General features: G+C 40.1%; 1 protein-coding gene across 1 annotated transcript in view; it reads right to left on the bottom strand.

Annotated features, from left to right (window-relative positions):
- Window positions 1-16895: 16895 nt before the first annotated feature.
- The window catches only part of LOC121951102 (epidermal retinol dehydrogenase 2-like), a 51098-nt gene continuing 43642 nt past the window's right edge, over window positions 16896-24351 (bottom strand). The window contains exon 6 of the mRNA XM_042497324.1: window positions 16896-19557. Within this exon, the coding sequence (XP_042353258.1) occupies window positions 19461-19557 (97 nt within the window). The 3' untranslated portion in view covers window positions 16896-19460. The remainder of the gene's footprint in view (window positions 19558-24351) is intronic.

The raw sequence follows: 24351 nt of genomic DNA, 5'->3' as shown, positions 1-24351 counted from the left end.
GCTTGGCTTTGCAAATTAGCCAACGGTGGGACTGTGGGACACTCAAAAACAACTAGTGGTTATGATGTCATGGGGTTAGGTCAGAGCCTGGGTTGTACTCCTGCTAGTTGGTTTGTGAGGGGGGGGGCATGTACTTCCACACCTGACAGTGATTTAGATGCCATTCACCATCTCATGAACGTGGTAGGGCAGTTAGGTGCTCAGATAGGTGAATCTATTGTAGCAAAGCTGATGTCAGCTTGTGTTGTACATATGAGTGGTGACCCCCAGGCTATTTATAACACTCAATACACATACTGTGACACAAACAGAAGTGAGCTTCCTGGTGTGACAGTTCATGTTAAACCTGATAAGGCATTACAAACATTTAAAGGCGATGAAACTGATAAGTACTCAGTCCAGGACTGGGTTGACATGACTAAGATTCACCTCAGGAAGCAAGAAATCTCACTGTGTGACCATGCAGAAGAAATTATGTGCCATTTAATGGGAAAGGCCAGAAATGTTGTGAAGACTGCCTTGCAGAGTGACACCTCACTTGATGTTATACAAAAGCCTGAAGTAATATTCAATGTCCTTATCCACTATTTCAGTGATGCTTCTTCATGTCTACCCCTTGCTGACTTTTATTCAACTGTAACCAAACACAAAGAGAACCCAGTTGATGATTGGATAAGGCTGAACAAAGCAGCAGACTTGGCGCTAGAGGGCCTGCACAGAAAAGGGAAGCAGACTGAGAAGGGATGTTGATAGGTGGGATGTTGAACAGTGGTTCGATGGCCTGCAGCATCAATGAGACAACTGAAAAAAGCCTGTGTGATAACAGATCAAAAGTTCATTGATGTGGATGTAGTCCTCGTTGGATGTGGTGGGCTTTGTGTTAAGCCCAAATGTGCTGTGGAAATGGAAATGGAAGTGTATGGCTGCAAAATGTTGATTCCCACGCTTGTTGTTCCTGGGCAGCATGATGAGTTGATTCTCGGAACCAATGTTATTAAATGCATACTACGCCAGTCTAAGTTGTGTGAGTCCTACTGAAAGACTGTGTCTGGCCCTTGTCCATCTGGTGACCCAGAAGTTGTACGTTTGCTGTCTATGCTCTCTAGTCTGAACCCCTGGAAAGATGATGATACTCCTGATAAGGTTGGCACAGTCAGATGTAACTCAGCTACGTGCCTTTCGCCTGGCCGTGAATATCTCATCTGGGGAAAACTGCCCAAGAACACTGCTATTTCTCCAGGCAGCACAGTCATGACAGAGCCCACATCAGCTCGCTCAGCTACGAGAGGTGTAAGCTGTTTCAGTGAAGTATTTTTGGCAAGACTTGAAACAAAGCAGCTCACTTAGTGTGACATGACTGTTACAGCGCTGCAGCTATTTCCATGTATAAACTATTTTATTTTGTATGTTCAGGAGCAGAGCTGCCTAGGCCAGCTGTCAGAAGGCAATATAAAACCTGTATTGTCTTCTGCAGGTACATTTTTATTTAAGAAATGTAATTATTTGTTAAGTTTCAGTTTCAACTTCCCAGCCAAATGACTTTAATATTTTAGCCACAACGTGGCACTGTTGGACCCTTTTGTATGTATTTTTTTCATTAGGGCCCTAGCACCAAACAGTGCGAGGACCCTCTTGAAATCCTTGGAATTATTAGGGCCTAAGCTAGAATAGTGCGAGGACCCTCTTGAAACTGAAGGAATTATTATTAGGGCCCGAGCACCTAACGCTGCGAGGACCCTCTTGAAACTGAAGTAATTATTATTGGGGCCTGAGCACCGAATGGTGCTTTCATCAGATTGACTTCAAATGTTATGGCTACCTTCATAAGACCTTTGACAGCAAAAGTTATTCAAATCATGAGTTTTCATCACTCCATGTGATCTGTATGAGGCATCTAATTCGCATGTTCTGCCATGAACCAGAAAGTTAACAGGAAGTGGTATGTGAATTTGTGAATTGCCTTTTTGAGGGCTTTAACATATTCAAAAGTCATGAAACTTTGCAGACTTATCAGGTCTGGAGAAAAATTTATATTTTAATGGTCTCATGTGTGGGGTTGGAGGAAATGTATCAGTTGCACCCCCTACTTATTCTCAACGAAGCATCCCCTGCAGCCCCCTAGAGCTGTGAAACTTCAAATGTTATGGCTGCCTTCATAAGCCCTTTGACAGCAAAAGTTATTCATCACACCGTGTGATCTGTATGAGGCATCTAATTAGCACGTTCTGCCATGAACCATGAAATGGTCCAATATGACCCAAACTTCACGTTTGTAAGGAGTTCCGCCCTGAACACATCTATACGACAATTTTAAGCGATAATGACAGCGCCACCTATTGGCACAAGAAAGGCAAGGAAAGGTTTTACAGTAAGATGTCCAGCTCCTAGCAGGTTGACTCGATTGATCTCAAAAGGGTCTAAAAAAATCTTGAAGATGATGATGATGCTTCAAAATGAATATTGAGAGTTTTCTTTGAAAGGCATTACCAAAGTCGGATGGACAATTTCGATGTTTCGGCATAACATCAAAAACTGTTGTAACTTCACCCCAGATGGTCAGATCTTTACAAAATTTCACAGATTTGATAAGAGTCCAGGCCTGAAGACATCTGCAGTACAATATTGAAGCTTACTCATAGCGCCACCTATTGGTAGCAGGAAGTTACTTTTTTTACTCTGATTTTTCCCCTGGAGCAGTTTAAATTAATTGACCTCATATTCAATTAGAATACTGTAAAGACCTTCATGATGCACAGAAATTACACTTTTGAGTTTTCATCAAACGCTGTTACCACAGTTATGCATTATTCGCCATAAAACTGGAAGGACTTTTGAGAGGCAAGGCATGCACCAAAACTCACCAAACTTAGCACACACATTAGAAGTCCTAAAATGTAATATTTGATATGATTTTTTTGCACTGATGTGCCAAAATGGCTTTGTAGCACCCCCTACAGATTTCAACGAAGCATTACATTTCATCTAGAACTACAAAACTTGGGAGGCATGTGTAACAGCTTACAAAAAAACCTCTTGGACCCATACCGTAAACCCAACAGAAAGTCGGCCATTTCAAATTGAATGTGCAATTCTGGCGTATTTATGGCCATTTTCAGGGCTTGCCATTTTTCGGCGTTCTCCTACAGATTTCATCGGATTGACTTCAAATTTTAAAAATCCTCTCAGAAGGCCTGGGACATCAAAAGTTATTACATTTGTGCGTTTTTGTTACATCGTGTGTTTGTTACTGGGCCAATCATTTCCATGTCTCACCATTTACTAGGAAGTAGTTCATAACTCTGAGGGACATGGTCCAATCTTCACTAAACTTCACGTTTGATGACTGTCTTGCCCTGGACACATCTACATGACCACTTCCATTACTTTTAGCACCCCTTACTGGCAACATGAAATGTCATGGAAATTACATGCTTACTACTTTGATGGAATGCTCCTACAGATTATATACTATTGACTTCAAATCTGGTGACAAAACCTCTAACACCTTAATGATGCCTCCCTCTGAGGTATAGGTTTTCCATGAACGCTGTTTCCATGGAGACCCAGTGGTGGCCACCAAAAAGGAAGTTGTTGTGACTTCGCTTTACATCGACCAACTGGCCCCAGATTTCACAGTTGTGGTCAGGCTGCAGACCTTAACACATTAACATGTCCTTTAATATGATACTCACTGAGCCACCGACTGTCAACAGGAAGGACACCTCGTACCACAACTATCCTTTGATTTTTATGAAGTTTACATTTTTTGTTCGACAAATGATGTAGACCAAGATGCCACAGATTCTGTGTGTCCAAAGGTAAGGTAAGTAATTCACCATGTGAAATATCTCCCTCAAGGGTCCAAAGTTTTTCCAACTGAAATGGATGATTGCATCACTCAGAGTCCCTACAGTATCCTTGACTTGCGTGAGGGTGCGAGGACCCGTTCATCACTGCTTACAGCTTTAATTATAATATTATTTTTCTCTCACATGAATTGTCTTTTTGAGGGCTCTAACATATTGAAAAAGTCATGAAACTTTGCAGACTCATCAGGTCTGGTGAAAAATTTGATATTTTAATGGTCTCGTGCGTGGGTGGGAGGAAATGTATCAGTTGCGCCCACTACTGATTTTCAAGAAGCAGCCCCTGCAGCATGTTTTACCAATTGCTGTGAAACTTTGGAGGCCTGTGGAACACCCCAATACCTACAGAAAAGTCCCTTGAGGCCATATCCTAAAACCAACAGGAAGTCAGCTATTTTGATTTGAATTTGTAATTTGGTAGTGGAAGTGTATTTTTGACCATTTTCAGGGGTCATAATCTTGAGAACTTGTCGTAGAGCTTTCATCAGATTGACTTCAAATGTTATGGCTACCTTCATAAGACCTTTGACAGCAAAAGTTATTCAAATCATGAGTTTTCATCACACCGTGTAATCTTTATGAGGCATCTAATGTGCATGTTCTGCCATGAACCAGGAAGTAAACAGGAAGTGGTATGTAACTCTGCAGTAAATAGTCCAAAATGACTCAAATGTCACTTGTTTGATAGGAGTCCCACCCTGAACACATCTATATGACAATGTAAACTGATAATGAGAGCACCACCTATTGGCACAGTAAAGGCAAAGTTTTATACTAAGACATCCAGCTCCTAGCAGGCTGACTCAATTGATCTCAAAATGGTCTCAAAAAATCCTCAAGATGATGATGATGCTTGAAAATGAATATTGTGAGTTTTCGTTGACAGGCATTACTGTGTTGGGGTGGGCAATTTTGATGTTTCGACATGACATCAAAAACTCTTGTAACTCTTCGCCCCAGATGGTCAGATCTTTACAAAATTTCATAGATTTTATAAGAGTCTATGCCTGAAGACATTTGCCATGCAATTTTGAATCATAGTCATAGCACCACCTATTGGTAGCAGGAAGTTACTTTTTTTACTCTTCGATTTTTCTCTGTAGCAGGTTCACTCAATTAACCTCATATTCAATTAGAATACTGGAAAGACCTTCATGATGCACAGAAATCATCATCAAACACTGTTGCCAAAATTATGCATTATTGTCCATAACTGAAAGCACTTTTTGAGTGGCAAAGTGTGCACCAAATCTCACCAAACGTGGCACACATATCAGAAGTCCTAAAATGTGATATCTGACATGATTTTTGGCGCACTGATATGCCAAAATGGCTCTGTAGCTCCCCCTACTGATTTCAATGAAGCAGCCCCTGTAGTACATTTCACCTAGAGCTACAAAACGGGGCATGTGTACCAGCCCAAGACCTACAAAAAAGCCTCTTGGACCCATACCCTAAACCCAACAGGAAGTTGGCCATTTTGAATTGAATGTGAAATTTGGCGTATTTATGGCCATTTTCAGGGGTCACAATTTTTAGATCTTCTCCTACAGATTTCATCCAATTGACTTCAGTATTAAAACAACCTCACAGAAGGTCGACGACATCAAAAGTTATTACATTTGTGAGTTTTTGTCACACCCTGTGGCAGTTACTGGGACACACATTTCCTTGTCTCGCCATTAACCAGGAAGTAGTTTTTAACTCTGAGAGACATGGCCCAATCTTCACCAAATTTCACATGTTGGATGACAATCCCACCCTGAACAGGTTGGGGCCCTGAATACATCAACATGTGATACTCAATGCACCACCTACTGACAACAGGAAGTATGCTGTGTAACAATGTCATCATTTGATTTCCATGCAATTTATATGGTTTGGTCTAAACATGACGTAGACCAGGATGACTTAGATTTTGTGTTGTCTCCAGCACCACATAATGGTTTTCGGAAGTACTACACCATGTGAAAGATCTCACTCAATGGTCCCAACTTTCTGCATGCATTTTCTGACTTTCACTACAATTAAAGATCAGGGCAGTTGGAGTTACGCCAGTTACCTGACCTGACTCTGGACTCAGATAGCCTGGATATGGCAGCAAGGCCTGAAATTTATTTGGAACGTTTCTCCCCCATTGACCTTCATCGACTCTACACTTTGATTTCTGCATCTAAGCCATCAACATGCCTGCTAGACCCCATCCCAACTAAGCTCCTTAAGGACGTTTTGCCCTTATTAGACAACTTTTTATTAGATATAATCAATGTGTCTTTATTAACAGGCCATGTACCTCAGTCTTTTAAAGTAGCTGTCATTAAACCTCTTCTAAAGAAGCCCACTCTTGATCCTGAGATTTTAGCTAACTATAGACTGATATTTAATCTCCCCTTTATTTCTAAAATCTTTGAGAGTGGTTGCTCATCAACTCTGTGACTTTCTCCAAGATAATAGTTTGTTGGAGGACTTTCAGTCAGGCTTCAGAGTTCATCATAGTACAAAGACAGCACTTGCAAAAATTAATAATGACTTATTTATCTCTTCTGACACAGGTCTGGTCTCTGTTTTAATCCTATTAAATCTCAGTGCCGCATTTGACACCATTGACCATCAAATCTTACTGCACAGACTTGAAACCTCAATTGGCCTTAAAGGAATGGCACTAGCCTGGTTTAAGTCATACTTATCAGATCGTTCCCAATTTGTTCACACCAATGATCAACCCTCCGCGCATACTAAGGTCTGCTTTGAAGTGCCACAAGGTTCGGTGCTTGGACCAATCTTTTTTACTTTATATATGCCTCCTCTAGGCAACATAATTAGAAAACACTCTATAAATTTCCCTTGTTATGCTGACTATACATAATTATATCTATCTATGAAACCAGATAAAACTGATCAGCTATCTAGACTTCAAACATGTCTTAAGGATGTAAAAGCCTGGATGAGCCGTAATTTCCTGATGTTGAATTCAGACAAAACTGAAGTTATTGTTCTTAGCCCCAAACACCTCAGAAGCTCCTTTTCCAACAATGTACTTTCTCTAGATGGCATTACCTTGGCCTCTAGCACTTCTGTACGGAACCTCGGAGTTTTATTTGATCAAGATTTATCTTTTGCCTCCCATATAAAACAAACTTCAAGGACGGCTTTCTTTCACTTGTGTAACATCGCAAAAATTAGACATATCTTCTCCCAAACAGATGCTGAAAAATTAGTACATGCATTTGTCACCTCTAGGCTGTATTACTGTAACTCCCTATTATTTGGTTGCCCCAACAAATCTCTTAGGTCTCTCCAACTGGTGCAGAACGCTGCTGCTCGTGTTCTAACGGGAAGCAAGAAAAGGGATCGCATGTCTCCTGTTTTAGCTTCTTTGCACTGGCTCCCTGTGAAATCCAGGACTACAAAGCTCTAAATGTTCAGGCTCCACCGTTTCAACTTTTAAGGGTAGACTTAAGACCTTCCTCTTTGATAAAGGTTAGGGCTGGCTCAGGCTGCCCGGACCACCCCATAGTTAGGCTGACAAAGGTTTAGCCTGCTGGGGGACTTCTTATGATACGCTGAACTCCTTTTCCTTCTCTCAATGCCGCCATCGGAAAATCATGCATGTCTGTTAACTGCATTGCCATTTGCAAGCTTAGCTTAGCCTCAGTAATTTAGCTTAGCCTTACATCCGTGATAGCCATGTGGTATTGTCACTACCTGGGGCTCGCGATTATGGAGCCTTGGTCTGTTGAACTGCACGACGCTAATCCTGTTGCCTCTCGGGAGCATTCCTGCTCCCTTGTTTCCTAGTTTTCCCGGATCCTGTCCATAACTTTGACTGTGCCTGACCGTGGTGATAGCTGTGCTGATGCTGTGATCATGCCTTTGGTTGTGCTCGTGCTGTGGCTGTACTGATACTGTGCCCCCCACTCGCCCTGATCGTGGTCTGGTCCTGGTTGCGCCAATGCTGTGATCTTGCCTTTGGACACCTCACTATCAACATGTGCATGAGACTCTTATCATCACCCTCAACATCATCATAGAGTGCAATTAATAATATCACATCTACCATTATTGTAATATGACATGCATCTGTTGCTATTATTGCTGTGCCTCTCTCCCCCTCTCTTCCCCTCTCCTCTCCTCTCTCTTTCTATTTCCTTTTTGCCATGATTGTATTTCATTTGTTATTTACGACATCTATTGCACGTCTGGCGTCCTGGAAGAGGGATCCCTCATCATCCTCTACCGCTCTTCCTGAGGTTTCTTCCTTTTTTTCCCTGTTCCAAGGGGTTCTAATTTGGGAGTTTTTCCTTGGGTGATGTGAGGGTCTAAGGGCAGAGGGATGTCGTACACTGTAAAGCCCTCTGAGGTAAACCATGTTTTGTGATAATGGGCTCTATAAATAAAATTGACTTGACTTGACTTGACTTGACTTGGCTTGATCTAATCTAGGTTCCCTTAAATCTGAGGGCAAAATTAAAAACAGGTGAGGAAGATCATGTCCTGCGTCTGTTCACAGCTGAGAGCACCTTGAGCACCCTGATTGTTTTCTTTTGCTCAGGCAAGTAAAACAAATAGGAGGTAAGCTGACCCCAGTCTGAAGTCACCATCTAAAGGGACACAAAGAGGATTGGTAAACTGCAGTTGTAATGCTTGGCAGACAGTAAGGTTGTTTTGCCAGTTAAGGCACATGTGCCCCTGTTAGGACGGTCCCTGTTTCTACTTTAAACTGGGTTCGAAACAGAGTTTCTGCCTATTGTTGGAATTTTCCATTGGTAAACATTACATTGCTAAATCTGGTTATCCATTTTGTTTATTTTTGTCCAGCTTAACTAGAAGTGTTAAGTTAATTGTTAGTCTCAGTACAATAGAGAGCATCAACCCTGCACATGGAAATGTATTGTTTGCCTGCCATGCCAGCTGCCACGTTGTGCCCATTGTGATGATGGGCACAACGTGGCAGCATGGTTCTGGCATGGTTTTGATGTCGAACTGACACAGTATTGGCCTGCGTCCGTCTGCTCCAGGGGGGAATGTAGTGGATGATGAGGATAACTCTTGATAAGAAGATATTCAAGTGCAAAATGGAAACTTCTTCTTGAGATTCCTTTGATGACCCTCAGGGTCAGCTAATGGACCTAACTGCCTTTTTGAACTTATGACTGGTAAGCAGAACTGAATTACGACAGATTTTATTGCCCGACCAACACTTTGAGTTAACTTACGACTTGTTTGGGCCAAGGAGCAGTCAACAGCTCCTGCAAAGATTCAAGGAGACATCAGGAGATCCCTACATCATAGAAAAGGACAGTTTATGCTTTTGATGCGCAACCAACACGTGACATATCCGTATATCTCCAGACTGTAAGAGAGGATCACACTGACTGATTTTCATATTCAAAGTAAAATGTACTTCAAAATGTTGTGTGGAGATCTCATACCTACAGAACTGGAACTTTGCTTACATGCTGATTTGGAGGCCAAACTCACAAACACATGCAGTTGTTAAATCCATTACTGGTAAAAGCTGACTCCACATGAAATCCATGGCTTTGTTTTAAGAAATGCCGACATGCGAAGCAAAAAGCTGTGTCTTTGGACTGGCTGCATTCAAGCCACACATACTAATCCATCCAGCTCTTGTTAAAAGTCCTATGCTGGTTGCCGAATGGCCTTAGAGGGTATTTCTGGAGTGCTGGCCGACTTGGACCCTCACAGAGGAGATGTTTAATATCATCCACGAAGCTATTGTTAGAGAAAAGCGCAGGCAGCTGCCCTTCCTCGTCCCTATTCTCTGGTGTTGCTTGGTCCTGGTCTGTTTCTTGTGCCTCCAAATTTCACATTCGTGAATGAGAAAACGATCAATTGCACTGATGCTCAACTAGCTAAATTTTGGACTGAGGCAGTGGGGAAGTGTACTCAGGGTCAAAAGTTCAATGCGTGTTGTGCTATTGGCCCCTTTGTTTCTTTGTTGTAATCATTTGATTTGTAATGTATTTAAAAAAACATTAAAAACATTTTAAAAACAAATGTATTGGGGGTGCTTTGGACATCCCATGGGTAGCTTCAGCACCCCAAGCCCCCCCCCCCGGCGCCGCCTATGACCAGAGGTGAGATCACTCACCTGTTTATAAAGGTTCCCACACACTGCCACCCCATAATCAGGGTGCTGACCGACCTGGCAGTGCCATACAGAGGCAGGGAGGAATAGGAATATAGCATCCGGCTACATTAAGAATCACTTTTGAATGAGGATGAAAGTTTCACAGCCGCTCTTGAAGTTTAACTTTTGACGGAGACAGTGATAGTTGCCAAGCAACCAAGATGCAGATGTCACCGTTTGGAAATTGACCATTTCAAAAGTCACTGCCAGAAATGAGTGTGGCAAAGGAAAATATATTTTTTAGTGTGAGTATCTGAGCGATTGCATAGTTTAGAGTGGTCCTATCAAAGCCATAAACATTGGCTGAAATGTTTAACCAGTCAAAAACTTAAAATCCCTCTGCCATCTGAAGAAAGTTGTGATTCTGTAGTAGATTTATTAAAGCTCCTGTCAGATCAGGTCATAATGCCCTCAAAGTGAGCTCCCCCCATCTAACTGATTCCACCAAATGTTTTGTGACATGACACTCTGTGACATGAGTGTCAAATGTAAAAAAGTAGATGTCCTTTTTTGTGCCCAAAAATCAGCCTTCTCTTATTATTTTTCTCTTATTCCTCATACATAACAGTTATTCTCATTTGTTTGTACAAATTTGTCCATTCAAAAGATACATTTTCAAAACAGTTCACACACAGACTTAAGTGAAAGTCTCTGTCCAAAATTACATTTTATTTGCAAAATGCTCTCACACCTCCAGAACATTAAAAAAAACCCCAATCCCATCAGTCAGGAAAAGGTTGTTAAATAACAACCTTTTGCTTGCCTTTGTCTTTTTAAGATTAAAAGGCTCCATTGGGTGGCAGTGGCAGTCTAGCCAAGAGGTAGATTACTTACCCCACCCACCCCAAACCCCAGTTTATCTGCTCTCAGTCATCGCAGGCACCTGATGGTGAGGAACTCTTCAGTTCTAAAACAAAGCTTTTTTATCTGATTACACAGGAGCAACCAACTGCACAGCCATGTGTCACATAATTTGATAGCTGTCATTATCCATGCATGGTACCATTCATGAGCCACCCTCCACCTCCAGTAACCTCCCAGGTGTACACTGGACTTCTAAAACTGTTTCACATCACACACAGGAAATAGAATATTTTAGTTAATGCTTCTGTGACAACATTTTAGTTAAAAGTGTCAAAAATGTCAAAAATGTATGAATAAAAAATTAATATAATTTACTAGAGGATGTAGCTCAAGCCTTTCGAAGCCATATACATTTAGTGAAGTTGTAATTTGAGCAGGTCATTTTGTAAAAAGCCTTTTATTGTTTCATGTGTACATTGGTACAGCTGATCATGGATTAATAACATTTCATAAATATTTGACATTATGCCATAAGATTCATGAGATACATTTACACAACATTTGCCATAAAATCCTGATATTTGTTCAGGGACCGTGGGTTAGCCAAAGCTGAGGCCTCTGCTTAATGCCAGCTCATGAACAGTCATGTGATGGTCATCCTGGAAGTGGAATGTTTATGATTGGTTGTTTTGTGCCCAGCAGACTGATGGGCATTTGTGTTCAAAGTTGTTACAGGTGTCAGGTAGGCTGTCTGTTCTACATTGTGCTCCACATGTTTCTGCACTTTCTTTCCTGTTAGTTAGATAACAACAGAGAATGTGGTCCGGCTTCTTGTGATACTGGTGCATAATTGTGAGCTTCTCCCCCCTGGATGTGCAAGAGACTTTTTAGTTGTCATCATACGGCTGTTATAAAATTGAAATCTCAACCCTATTTCTTGTAGCTCAGGTGGTAAAGTGGGCCGTCCACTCATTGGAAGGTTGGCAGTTCAATCTCCAGCTTCTCCAGTCAACATGTGGAAGTATCCTTGGCAAGATACTAACCCTAAAATAGCTCCTAATGGCTGTCCCATCAGTGTGTGAGTGTGTATGAAAGGTTAAAAACTGAGTAGCAGGTGGCACCTTGCTTGGTAGCCTCGGCCATCAGTGTGTAAATGTGTGTGTGTGAATGGGTGAATGAAACTTGTAGTGTGAAAGCGCTTTGAATGGTTGAACGATGAACAATGAAATAAGTGTGTTCTGTTTTAATGACAGAGCTTGTCGAGCCTGCAGTGGAGTGTGTGTGTGTGTTCACTGACACATTGTTCAAACAATCCTTGTAACTTACATTACATTCAGAACTGTTATTTGGCCCAATCAAATTAATTTAGCCACGTGTCAAGTTAAGTCAAGTCAATTTTATTCATAAAGCCTATTATCACAAAACACAATTTGCCTCTGATGGCTTTACAGCATATAACATCCCGCTGCCCTCAGACCCTCACAATGAGTAAGGAAAAACTCCCCCCCAAAAAACCCTATAACGTGGTAAAAAAAGGTAGAAACCTCAGGAAGAGTGAATGAGGAGGGATCCCTCCTCCAGGATGAACAGACGTGCAGTAGAAAAATCAAATTACAATAGATGACAAAATGAAATATAGAAAAGAGAGAGGAGAGAGCGAGAGAGAGGAGAAAGAGAGGGAGAGATGCACAGCAAGAACAATGGTAAAAATATCATAACATATGATAAAAGTTATAAAAATTAATAAATGTAACTTATGATAGCATGTAATATTACACGCAAATATTGCAATCTATGTAAGTGGCGATAACAGTCATATAAGTATATTAATAGTGAAACCATGACAGTGGCAGTTGTAGTTGGCGTAGAGAAGGATCAGATGTGTATTCTTCTAAATCCTGAGTGAGGAACAGACTCCAGTCAGTGCATTGAAAGCAGTCCTGCAGGTGTGGGGATGCACAACCATGATCACGATTCAGGTGCAACCATGATCCAAGAAATCTACAAAACAAGAAAGTACTAACGCACTGGAGAAGAAGTCAAGTTAGTATAGTGCAGTTATAGAATACGAGGCTTTGCAGATATAGAGAAACAGAGGAGGAGACAGTATCTCAGTGTATTATAGGATGTCTCGTGGCAGACTAGGCCTTTCTCAGCCTAACTAGGGGCAGATCTAAGGCAAGCCTGAGCCAGCTCTAACTATAAGCTTTATCAAAAAGGAAAGTCTTAAGTCTACTCTTATGTGGAGACGGTGTCTGCCTCCCTGACCCAAACTGGAAAATGGTTCCATAAAAGAGGAGTGTGATAGCTGAAGGCTCCAGCTCCTCTCCTACTTTTGGAGACTCTGGGAGCCGCAGGTAACCTGTAACACTGTGTCATGCCCAGAAGGCAGTGTTCTGGAGGGATGATAGGGAACTATGAGCTGTGAAAGATAAGACGGAGCCTGACCATTCAGAGCTTTGTAAGTAAGGAGAAGGATTTTCAGCTCAGGACTTTACAGGGAGCCAGTGCAAAGAAGCTAAAACAATACAGTTAGTTAGTTAGTACACATGCCAAAGCATTCTGGACCAGTTTTAAAGTCTTTATTGACTTGTTGGAGCAACCTGATAAAAGGAATAACAATAATCCAGCCTAGGGGTAACAATGCATGCACTCATTTTTCTTGTTTCTTTTTGAGACAAGATATGCCCAATTTTTGCAATATTAAGCAAGTGAAAGAACTCAGTCCTTGAAGTTTGTTTTTTATGAGAGGCAAAAGATAAGCCAAATCAAATTTTCAAGATCAAATTTTACTCTAAGGTTCCTTATGATAGTGCTGGATCAAGATTGAGAGTTTCTGAGGTGTGTGGAGCCAAGTACATGCTAAGTTTTGTCTGAATCAGGAAAAACGCTGCTCATCGAGGTTTTTATGTCCTCAAGACACACTGCTAATTTAGAAAAAGATCAGTTTCTTCTAGTTTCATAGTTAATGGACAACACTGAATGAAACTTTATTGTGCTAACTTATCAATAATTTTCCAGGCCCTGATTAGGGTTTCTTTATTTTTCCCTTTAAAAAAAAAAAAAAAGATTGTGCACAGTCCACCTACAAATACATGACAAATTTATCATAATCCAAGCGGTGGTGGAGCTTGGGATCTCAGTTATTTATATCTCTAGAACCCCTGAATTAAAATGGAGATTGTGTCTTTTACCTGTTACTATTGTGAATGGTACAAGCAGAGCTCCATTGATGATGGCTTTTTTTTGTTGACTGTACACAAGTTTAACTCAGAGTGAACATACTCAAAGTTGATTTAACAAAGTCTGATCAACTGCTATGAAACGAAAGAGCCAGAGTTTCCTTCGTAGGATTCATTAACTCACAGTTCAGGATTACACTCAGGGTTTGTTAACCTGCTTTCTGGAATGTACCCCGAGTGCAACTCCCCACATGTAGGGAGATTAGCTTGCCATTAGCATTGGCTCAGTCTTTTAGCCTGCATTGTTCTGCCCTCCCACTATCTGCATGTTACCATGTTGCAAAGGCACTGTAGCTGCATCCTGAGCCTAGCACAGCCAAGGCTTGTTTTTATTGGTCAAGAGAAATACAAAAAACCATTTAATGTTCACTCTCTATCAGAATGACAATGTGGGCTCCCACACCCTAATCTAGCACTGACACAGCATATGTGACCTGAAACAGTCTAAATATGAAGTGAAACAGCCAGAGTCTCCTTCTATCTTATTATAAACACTGTTCCAATGAAATAGGACACTGACTTTAAGTGTACATACTACAATATTTATTATACATATACATTTCATACACTTAAATGTTCAGTGATGTTTCACCATGTTTTCTTGGGGAAAAAACAATATTTCTTCTGTTTTACATTCTCTTCACTGGCTGCCCATAAAATCCAGAATTAAATTTAAAATCATTCTCCTCACTTACAAAGCTCTGAGTGGTCAGGGTCGGTTATATTTTTCAGAGCTCATAGTTCTCTATAATCCTGCCTGAACTCTGTGCTCTGAAAATGCAGGGTTACTTGTAGTTCTATCAGACTCTAATGAATGGGAGCCAGAACCTTCAGCTACCGTGCTCCTCTTTTATGGAACCATGTTCCAGTTTCAGCCAGGCAGGCAGACATTGTCTTCCCTTTTAAGAGTAGACTTAAGACTTTAAGACTTTAAGGCTTTACTCTTTTGAAAAAGTTTGTAGTTAGGGCTGGCGCAGGCTTGCCTTGGACCAGCTCCTGGTTAGGATGATTTTGGCATAGTCTGCTTGGGGATTGCCTGGAGCTTTGCCTGGATTGTGGGTCGCTGTTGCACTGATGTTGTGGTCCTACTCAAAGCCAACTACTACTGCCTTTATTAAGAGTCATGCCTCCACTATTAATATACACATAAAATTGTTATCGTCACATACACGAATTACAATATTTGCATGCAATCATAAATTACATTTATTAATTTTATGTTGATTACTATTGTTATTTATGTTGTTGTTACTATTATCGTTGCTATGCATCTCTCCCCCTCTCTCCCTCCCTCTTTTTCCGTCTCTCTCTCTCTCTTTCCATATGTATCAGTTTATCATCTACTGTAATTGTTTATGACATCTATTGCACATTTGTTTATCCTGGAAGAAGGATCCCTCCGCACTCAATCTTCCAGACGTTTTCTTCCATTATTTTTTCCCTGTTGTGCGGGTCTAAGGACAGAGGGATGTTGTATGCTGTAAAGCCCTCTGAGGCAAATTGTGATTTGTGAATATGGGCTTTCTAAATAAAATTAACTTGACACATCACCATCTTTTTTTTTCTTTTAAGATTCTTTTGTTATAGGTTTTGCTTTTATTAGAGATAGGAGAGCTCAAGCGTGAATGGGGGTGAGAGAGGGGGGATTACATGCTGCAAAGGGTTGCAGGTCGAAGTCGAACAAGTGGATGCTGTGGCGAGGACAGCAGCCTCTTTACATAGGGTGCTCACCCTACCAGGTGAGCTACTGGGCATCCTGATTTAATTGTTTTCTGGTTTCATTGGTCTTATGTACATTTTCTTGCCCATAATATTTCATAGTTTGTTTTATAATGTACCTTTTTATTCAGCTTTTTGTTGTTAAACAAAAACAACTCCCGTTCCAGAAAAGACAAATAAATGATAAATAATGCAGTGATTTACAAATTGGTTTTGACTTGAGATGATCAGTTATCTGTAAAATGAACAATTGATAATCCTAACTTTGCTTATTTCAAACAGTCTCAAAAGCTTTTTCCTCAGTCAAAGCTAATATATTACATATACTCAGACAGCATTGCACTTCCTATTGATTGACTGTTTAATTTTACATATTAAATTTTTAACGGATTAATCAATCGTCAGTTAGCCGTCATTATCCCTAGTTTTGACCTGCATAGACAAGATATGTGATGTTCAAACTGATAAATTTTATTATTTTTTTTAACTATACACTCATTCTGAATTTCATGCCTGCAATGTTTAAAAAAAGTTGGGACAGGAGCATGTTTACCACTGAGTAACATCACCTTTTCCTCGAAACGGCAGACACTAATTGTTGACATTTTTAAAGTTTCCAATTGTTCTGGAATTGGGGTTGTCCAGCTGTCTAGTACCTCTATATGTTTCTCTTAATAATGTGCACATTCTGATCCAAAATCCACATTTTGGGTAAAAGAGAGGAGCTACACACATTTACAGTATGGGCTACGCAAAACAGTTTTTTCTTTTTTTCTCTGAGGAGCCATGTTAAGTCGATCAATGCAGATTCTTGCAACATGAAGACGAGGCACAGATTCACCTCTAACGCTGTCCTTAGAGGCAAAACACTCACTGTTCTTTTCTCTGTCTTCTTCATGTTTTATGAACCAGGTAAACATAATAGACTGTAATTTCTCAACTGTGTAAGTAATTCTAGATGGCTGGAGAGTAACAGTCAAGGGGGGCTGGGATGACACAGAGCAAAGAGCCAATTGAATTTTTCATCATTCTCTGTAGAGAATTAAGTTGTAGAAGGTTATAGGTCATAAGCTGTACAAGAGACTCCAACACACAGAAAACAACAAAACGTTTGAAATGGAAATTTATTGATCAGAATTTTAAAACAGCAACAAGTAATTCACACTCAAACTGTGAGGTTGCTTTAAAAACATATTATATGCAGTCAGATGTACCTTTAGATACATATATCTACATCCCTGACACATTTTTTTCTTTCTCACGACCCACTGAATTGTTTGCATGATTAAGGCAACAGATGGATATACTTTATTACAATCCAGTTGATACAGATAGATCAGTGTGTATGATTACTTTTACAGAAGAAGAATCTCTACGAATGATATACACTCATATGATGGCCATCAGATACATATTGCATTAATAATGACCCACTGTTGCATTGAAACATAGTTGGATCTATTATGGATATGTGTTCATATATGTGTTCTAATGGTTGTAATCAAACTGAGGGCTGTGTGCTCATAAATGTGCTTAATCCTTATGACAGGACCATTATTGTTGGCATGTGGGGCAATATACATAATGCATATAACTTGAAAAACAATGACTTGAGGATATTTGCTGTAACACACAAGCTCCCTCAGCTTCTCTAACATAATGGTGTGTCCTTCATAATCAGATTGCTGCGTAAAGTGCCCGTTTCATGTGTGCTTATCTACAGGCCTTCTTATTCCACTTTATGAAATAAAAAAAACGAAGAAAAGTTTAGGGGTCTCCCCACACACTCATGCTAGCTAAAGCATGCTAATTTATGTCTAGCTAACATAATGCTAGGTAGTTACAGCTAAAACCTTAGCAGTCACTACTGGGCTTGGGCAGTATCATGGTATTACAGTATACCACTGTATTTAGAAATCCTGAAGGTATGCTTTTCAATACGTCATAAATATGTAGGGGCTCCTCCTTCTATTTAGCTCATTGTTTGTAGTGCACAGCACGCACCACCAGAGGTCAGTATCCAGTCTTAATGGTGGAACAGCCAACTGAGCTGAAAGATACTGTGACACCTAGGAGTGGAGGGAGAAGTTACAGGACTGTAAACAGCCCACAGCCAGCAGGCAGAGAAAGGCCCTTTGGATCACAGCATGTTTTTATTTTTTTACATCCAATTTGGTGATTTAAGGATTAATTTGGACTAAACCAATGCTGGTGATTGTTGGAACAGTGGACTTACAGACTAGATTATTAGCAAGGGTAACCAAAACTGTCTTGGCCAGTTTTATTTTATTTCTGTTGAGTTTGAAAGAAGTGTGTTTTATGTGAAAGTTGGAATCAAAAGGTGTACAGTTGAATTTCTGTGTTTAATAAGGAAAACACGTGTGCGAATATTACTGTTCTTAACATTTTGTGGGTTTCTATTGTGTATTTATTAGTTTGAAATGTGGAAAGTAAGTAGCCCACTCACCTCTGTGGGGCAGTGAGATTTCAAGAAGGTATGAAGTTATGAAATATTACATACCGCCCAAGCCTTGTCGGTGTATTTGCTGTTTCCAAAATTCTCAAGCCATCAAACTGAACACATGGTGAAAACTGAACTTTTTGAAGGTGAGGTATCAGATATGTAAACTCTTCACTAGTGTCACTTTTCATGCGTATAAGCACTTGTTTTTTTAATGTGAAATGGTGTTGACTGCAAAACACTGATTAACAATAAATTGAAAGTAGAAATGATTATAGATACAGTCACAACAGTGTTCATATGACATTAAAGCAGAATATTACTTCATGTCAGTGTCATAATTTTCTAAGTGACCAAAAAAAAAAAAATCCTTCATTTGTGACACGTGTATACGGATAGATGTCCATTAAAACAAAAGATGTGATGTCCCTGTCAATTTTCCTGCCAGGGCATTAGTCAACATCATTTACAGTAAATGGTTTTGTGCGTGGTGTAGACAGCCCACAATACAGTATGTTTCTAGTGATCTGCAAATTCACTTCATCCTCTTTAATTCACTAGTTCCACTTTGAATTGTGTTCATTACCATCCTGTTTTGAAGCATGTATCGTTCTGTCTAGAGTTAAAGGTCCTTTGGTTTGCTGATGGGCTAGTGTTTGCATGTTGCATTGTCTTAGTACAATGTACAGTACAACATTCATGTAGACCTTGGGGATTTCAGAAAGCATACAATTTGTCCTTTTACCCATGCTTTCCTTTGTTTATGAAAGTAAGTGTTTGACTTAGCTGTTTGTGGATGCCCTGGACTGATGATGCATCGTTACCTTGTCTGGACTGGTCCTAAACAAGTAGAAGACTGGAACACTAGCTGGCTGAAATAGGGGCTATTAAAAGCAAAGCGTTATTAATAAGAAAACATTTAAATTCTACTAATGATAATTTGATTTTTAAAAAAGTAGATTAGGGACATAATAAAATATGGATTATACAGAGTAAGACAAAGAGACTAATGGGCATTTACTGATTGAATTTAAGCATGAACCATGAAATGAGAGTGGAGTTTAACTCCACTATTCAAACTGAACCTTTGCCAATACTGTCCTGCTCTAATCTTTATCATTACACCTACACACTGGCAAGATTAAGATAAAAAAAAGTGTTGATGGTTTGAAAGGTTCAGTCATCCTGAACTTCGTAGTCTCCTCTCTCTTCATTCACTCCTGTTTCCTGGAGCGTCCTCTGAATGTGTCCATGAGATTGAAGGCTCCCAGGTACTGGCCAAGCATAATGCCCTGCTTCATGGGAAGGATACTGAAGAGAGAAGACAAACATCCAAATCAGACATTTTGGCTGGCCCTCATATCTGCAAAATCTCACATTAGTTTAGGTAAGTAAGTTAGTAAGAAGTGTACAATTTTAGCGGGCAGGGTCTGGGGGCTGCTACTCAGCAACATGCGTTCAAGTTGTCCCATGCATTTATTCTTTTTCTGTTATTATCTAGAATTTTCTGAGTCTGTGACACAGGCTTCTCTGTGAAATGATAAGAGATACATGAAATGAGACTGAGATGATGAGAATGAGATTTTATTTTGACTGACGGAGTATGTTCATACCGTTTTTTTCCATTATTCCAAAAAAGGCGGTATTCCTACTAAGATGTTCACATGTCTAATGAAAATAAATATTCCACTAACACTCCCATTTACATACAGCCATGGATATTCATATTACCCTAATGAATATGTCATTTATCATGACAAATGTGGACTGGAGCTGCTTGTCATTTTGCATCTTTTTCACAGTTTTCTATCGATTGCAGGCTCCTAGCCTCCCTTCTGTAAGCACCTTTTTGAAAAGCTTAGTGCATTTCTAAAATCCCGTTTATATCCATGTCTTTCAGTATATTTAAAAGTAGCTGTGTCTCTCCTCCTGACCAGAAATGTGGCTTTTCTTTTGGGCATCTCTATTCTCTACTCCAGCCTTTTAACTGTTGGAGGGTTGGTTTGTTTAGCATGTATCAATGACAGCGCACAGAGCTGACCGTAAATACACAGAAGGCTGTGTGTGGCAAACTGCAGTAAAAACCTCACTGGAGATGTATTTCCCAAATCGCTTCATGCATTTCCCAATAATGCTATTAACACCTTGAATATACTGGAATATTCCATGCCATACTTTAATCGCAAAAAAGATACATTTGGGGGGGAAAAAAATAAAGAATTAGTATAGTATTATGGTATACCAGGGTATTTAGAAATCCTGAAGATTTGAAGAGAAATAATTGAACTAATATGACTAATTGACTGAATAATGTAAACCAGGTTTTTCCCAATAATCGCATTACTGAAAGTGCATGTAAACACGTCAAATCAGATTATTATCATTACCTGATTATTTCCAGTTATGGGATTATTGTGGTCATGTAAACACAGTCATTGTCACACAATAACCCTGGAAAAAAAGAATCAACTTCACACTTGATCAGAGTAAGCCTGAGACTCTGAACACTGCTGTGGGATTGGCAGTGAGGGGTGTTTCCTTTTCGTGAATTTTTTATAGATTAGGCTAAATTATAGACCTCAAAGTTCAAGGATGATTGAAAGTGCATTTCCAAATGATTCAGTCAGATTTTCCTGTGTTATTTACATCATGGAATCACAAGCACTTATGGTTAGGATGTCTATTTTGCCTGGTTAGATTGCCTATTTCCTATCAAATGTTTATCAGACCTATATGTGCCATAGCTTGTTTTATTCAGAAAAAGGACTTTCCAGTCAATATAATCTCACAAACAAAAGGCAACAAAAGGCCTCAATGAGCAATATGTAATTTTCTTTTGCAAGGATGCGCTTAATAACAACAAGAACCAAAGAGTTTGATGATGTCTTGAAATAGCATTAGAAGTTGTTGTCTTCATTGTTCAACAATCATCATTGCCATTTTATTTTTTAGTTCAGTATTCATTGTTCAGGAGTTTTTTATTGGGAGCCATATTATTTGCTGAGGTCTCCTCCACCAAACCCAACACAATTAAAACAGGTTTGTGATGCAAGTCACAAATAAGTCTCATGTCTTCATACTCAAGTCCTGAGTCAAGTCGCAGGTCAAGGGTAACAGGTACCAAGTCGTGTGAACAATCAAAGCCGAATGGAGTTCCCAGTGGAAAAACATGTTCGTTAAATCATTAATTAGAGCCAGAATGATGCCTTCCTGCATCTTTTCTTGTGTTAGCAGCTTTTGAATGGCTAACAATGACACATCATCAAAGAGGGGGCAGAGACAAGGCTGGATAATACAACACATTATTACAAGCTTGAATACAATAGCTTTTATGTGAAATGAACAGAGGTGACAGGCAAGGCAATATCTTTATTTGTGTGAGCTGTGTTCCAGAGATGAAAAGCTTTCTCATAGAGAATAATGGCTCTGTCCTTAGAGAAAGACAAAGAGCAAGGACAGAAGACATCTCCAGAATGCTCTCTTATCAAACGTAATCAAAGTGCAAAACAATTCCAATGATGGGAGTGATTCATATTTTGCTCTCTCTACTGCAGCCAGTGCAATGCCTGATGTGTTGTTTTAAGGGAAATGTAGGCATTATGACTAAGCCTAACTTACTCTATGCTGGGTCCATGTTTACTGACCTTCAGTCACTGATGTGTTTCTATATGTTGATACATGATGTTAGGGACAGGCACTGCAAATTAGCTTAGGCTATAAATGCTGTAGTATTTGGCATCAGTTTTATGCTGAATACTTGTCACTAAATAAACATGAAATAAACATAAAATCCACTCTCAAAACTGTAGCCCAAAAGCTGATAGAAAACAACACATGCCCAAGGCCTTTCTTACTACAGCAAATTAAATTCAGGAGGCTCAAGGCAGGACACAGTACACTCACTGTGCTATCATCAGCAGCTCAGCTGGCCTTCAAAACAACTCTAACACTGTTATTTTAATATCCACTTTGTTGTGTAAATGATCCGCTGGTTGTTGATTTAAAAATGCACATGACCAATTTGCCGTAACCCCATTTGTAACTGGCCCTGCTCTTGACCTTATCTTGTCTTATGGACCCACCCTGAACGGTCTATCAACTTAAGACCTCTGATCATTTTGCCATTGTTGGGCGGCTGTGGCTCAGGTGATACAGCAGGTCGTCTTTACTCTGAAGTTTGGTGATTCGATTCCATGTCTTTCCAGTCAACATGCTATAATACCCTTGAGCAAGATACCAAACTCCTAATTGCTTGTCATGGCTGTTCAAACTGCCTATGAATAGTTAAAGAAAATTTTGTCCAAATTGGAGGAAATGTCAAAAATGTGTTTTTCCATTTCCAAGTTTTTTATAAAGCATACACTGATGGAACAGCAATTTGGGGTTCAGTATCCTTAGGAAAGCCAAGGATACTTCAACATAACTGGAGGAGCCAGAGAACAAACTAACAACCTTCTGATAAGAGAATGAGCCGCTCTATCATCTTAGCCACAACCACTCCACTGTGTTAGTGTCTTCAATTTCAAGTCAATCAGATTTTCGTGTAAGAAGCCTTTCACAAACTGAATCTTTTGTCTTTACCTGGACACTTGGGGTCATATTATATAAGCATTTAAAAAACAACTTCTAATCATTGATGGGGTGGCCGTGGCTCTAATCAGAAGGTCAGCGGTTCGATCCCCAGCTCCTCTGGACAACATGTCGAAGTATCCTTGGGCAAGATACTGAACCCCAAATTGCTCCTGATGCTGCATCATCGGAGTGTGAGTTTGTGTGAATGATTACTGAGTAGCAGGTGGCACCTTGTATGGTAGCCTCAGCCACCAGTGTGTGAATGTGTGTGTGAATGGGTGAATGTGACATGTAGTGTCAAAGTGCTTTGAGTGGTCAATAAGACTAGAAAAGCGCTATACAAGTATAGTCCATTTACCTTTTACCATGAAATATCATGTGTCTACAATGCTACATCTCAGGGGAATTCGGGAAATAAAATAAATAAAAATAAATCATGGCAAAAAGAAAAGAGTTTCAGCCCTTTGATCTTGAACCCCTAATTAATTCAAACAAAAAACAACAGGAGTTTCAGCACTTCTGAATTTAGTCTAAATAAAGCAACAAATAAATCATGTAATAATGTGGAAAGGAAAGGAAAGGTGAGCATAGGGAGGAAAGGAGAAATGGCAATGATCTGAGAAAGTTTCTGAGGTAGAGATGAGTTAGAGAAAGATGATGAGAGGAATAAAAAAAAGGTAGAAAGCGGCACAGAGAGTGACAATCATTGAACAATCATTCAGGTGCTCAAAAAGCCCAGCAGAGATGTGACCACTTGTCAAGCAATCAGAAGGCCTTTGTTCATGATAAGTTCTGAAAATCTGGACCTCACATATCTGCTGCTCTACTGTGCAGGTTGAAAAGCTAATGCTACCCATTTAGTCTAATGCCTGCACTGTAATGCAGGGTTGGGTTGGGTTGTTGTGGGGTTATATTGCTGAAAGATCATGTTTTGTAATCTGCTCTCAATTACTGTACTGATATTACTGTAAAGTTTTTTTTCATGGAAACCAATGATCTCCAGTACTGCTGCTTCATGCCCCCCCCCCTCTTCCCTGTGTGTCCTCTGTGCGTGTGTGTGTGTGTGTGTGCTTAATGGGCATTACCCTGGTCAGTGGCTGAGACGCACCCGCTTCTAATCATCTCATCACCTGCTGTATATAACCCTGGACTCTTTACCACTTCGATGCCAGATTGTTCCGTCTCTACCTCTCGAGCCTCCTAAGTATTTTTGTTCACTCTTGTTTTTAACTCTCTGCTCAGTGCACCTCTGTCTCCCTGCCAGCCGACCACGCCACAGCTACCACAACCCTCCATGCCAATCATCTGCAGCAAGAAACCTTTTGTCCTCCTCAACCACCAACCTCCCAAAAGCTATAAAAATGCGCTGCTTATCTGTTTTTGGCGGAGCAGTGGCATGTTATGCATAACAGATCAAGTGATCTTCTGACAGGCAGCGTAGGTGAAAGACAGATAGGATGTAATTATGAGGATGGGTGTATTTTTCATGACTATAACACAGCCAAAAATGTTTGGTCAATGTCGTTTATAACC

The sequence above is a fragment of the Plectropomus leopardus genome, chromosome 12 (assembly GCF_008729295.1).
Source record: "Plectropomus leopardus isolate mb chromosome 12, YSFRI_Pleo_2.0, whole genome shotgun sequence".
Taxonomy (NCBI): Eukaryota; Metazoa; Chordata; class Actinopteri; order Perciformes; family Serranidae; genus Plectropomus; species Plectropomus leopardus.
This window is presented reverse-complemented; position numbering and strand designations above follow the sequence as displayed.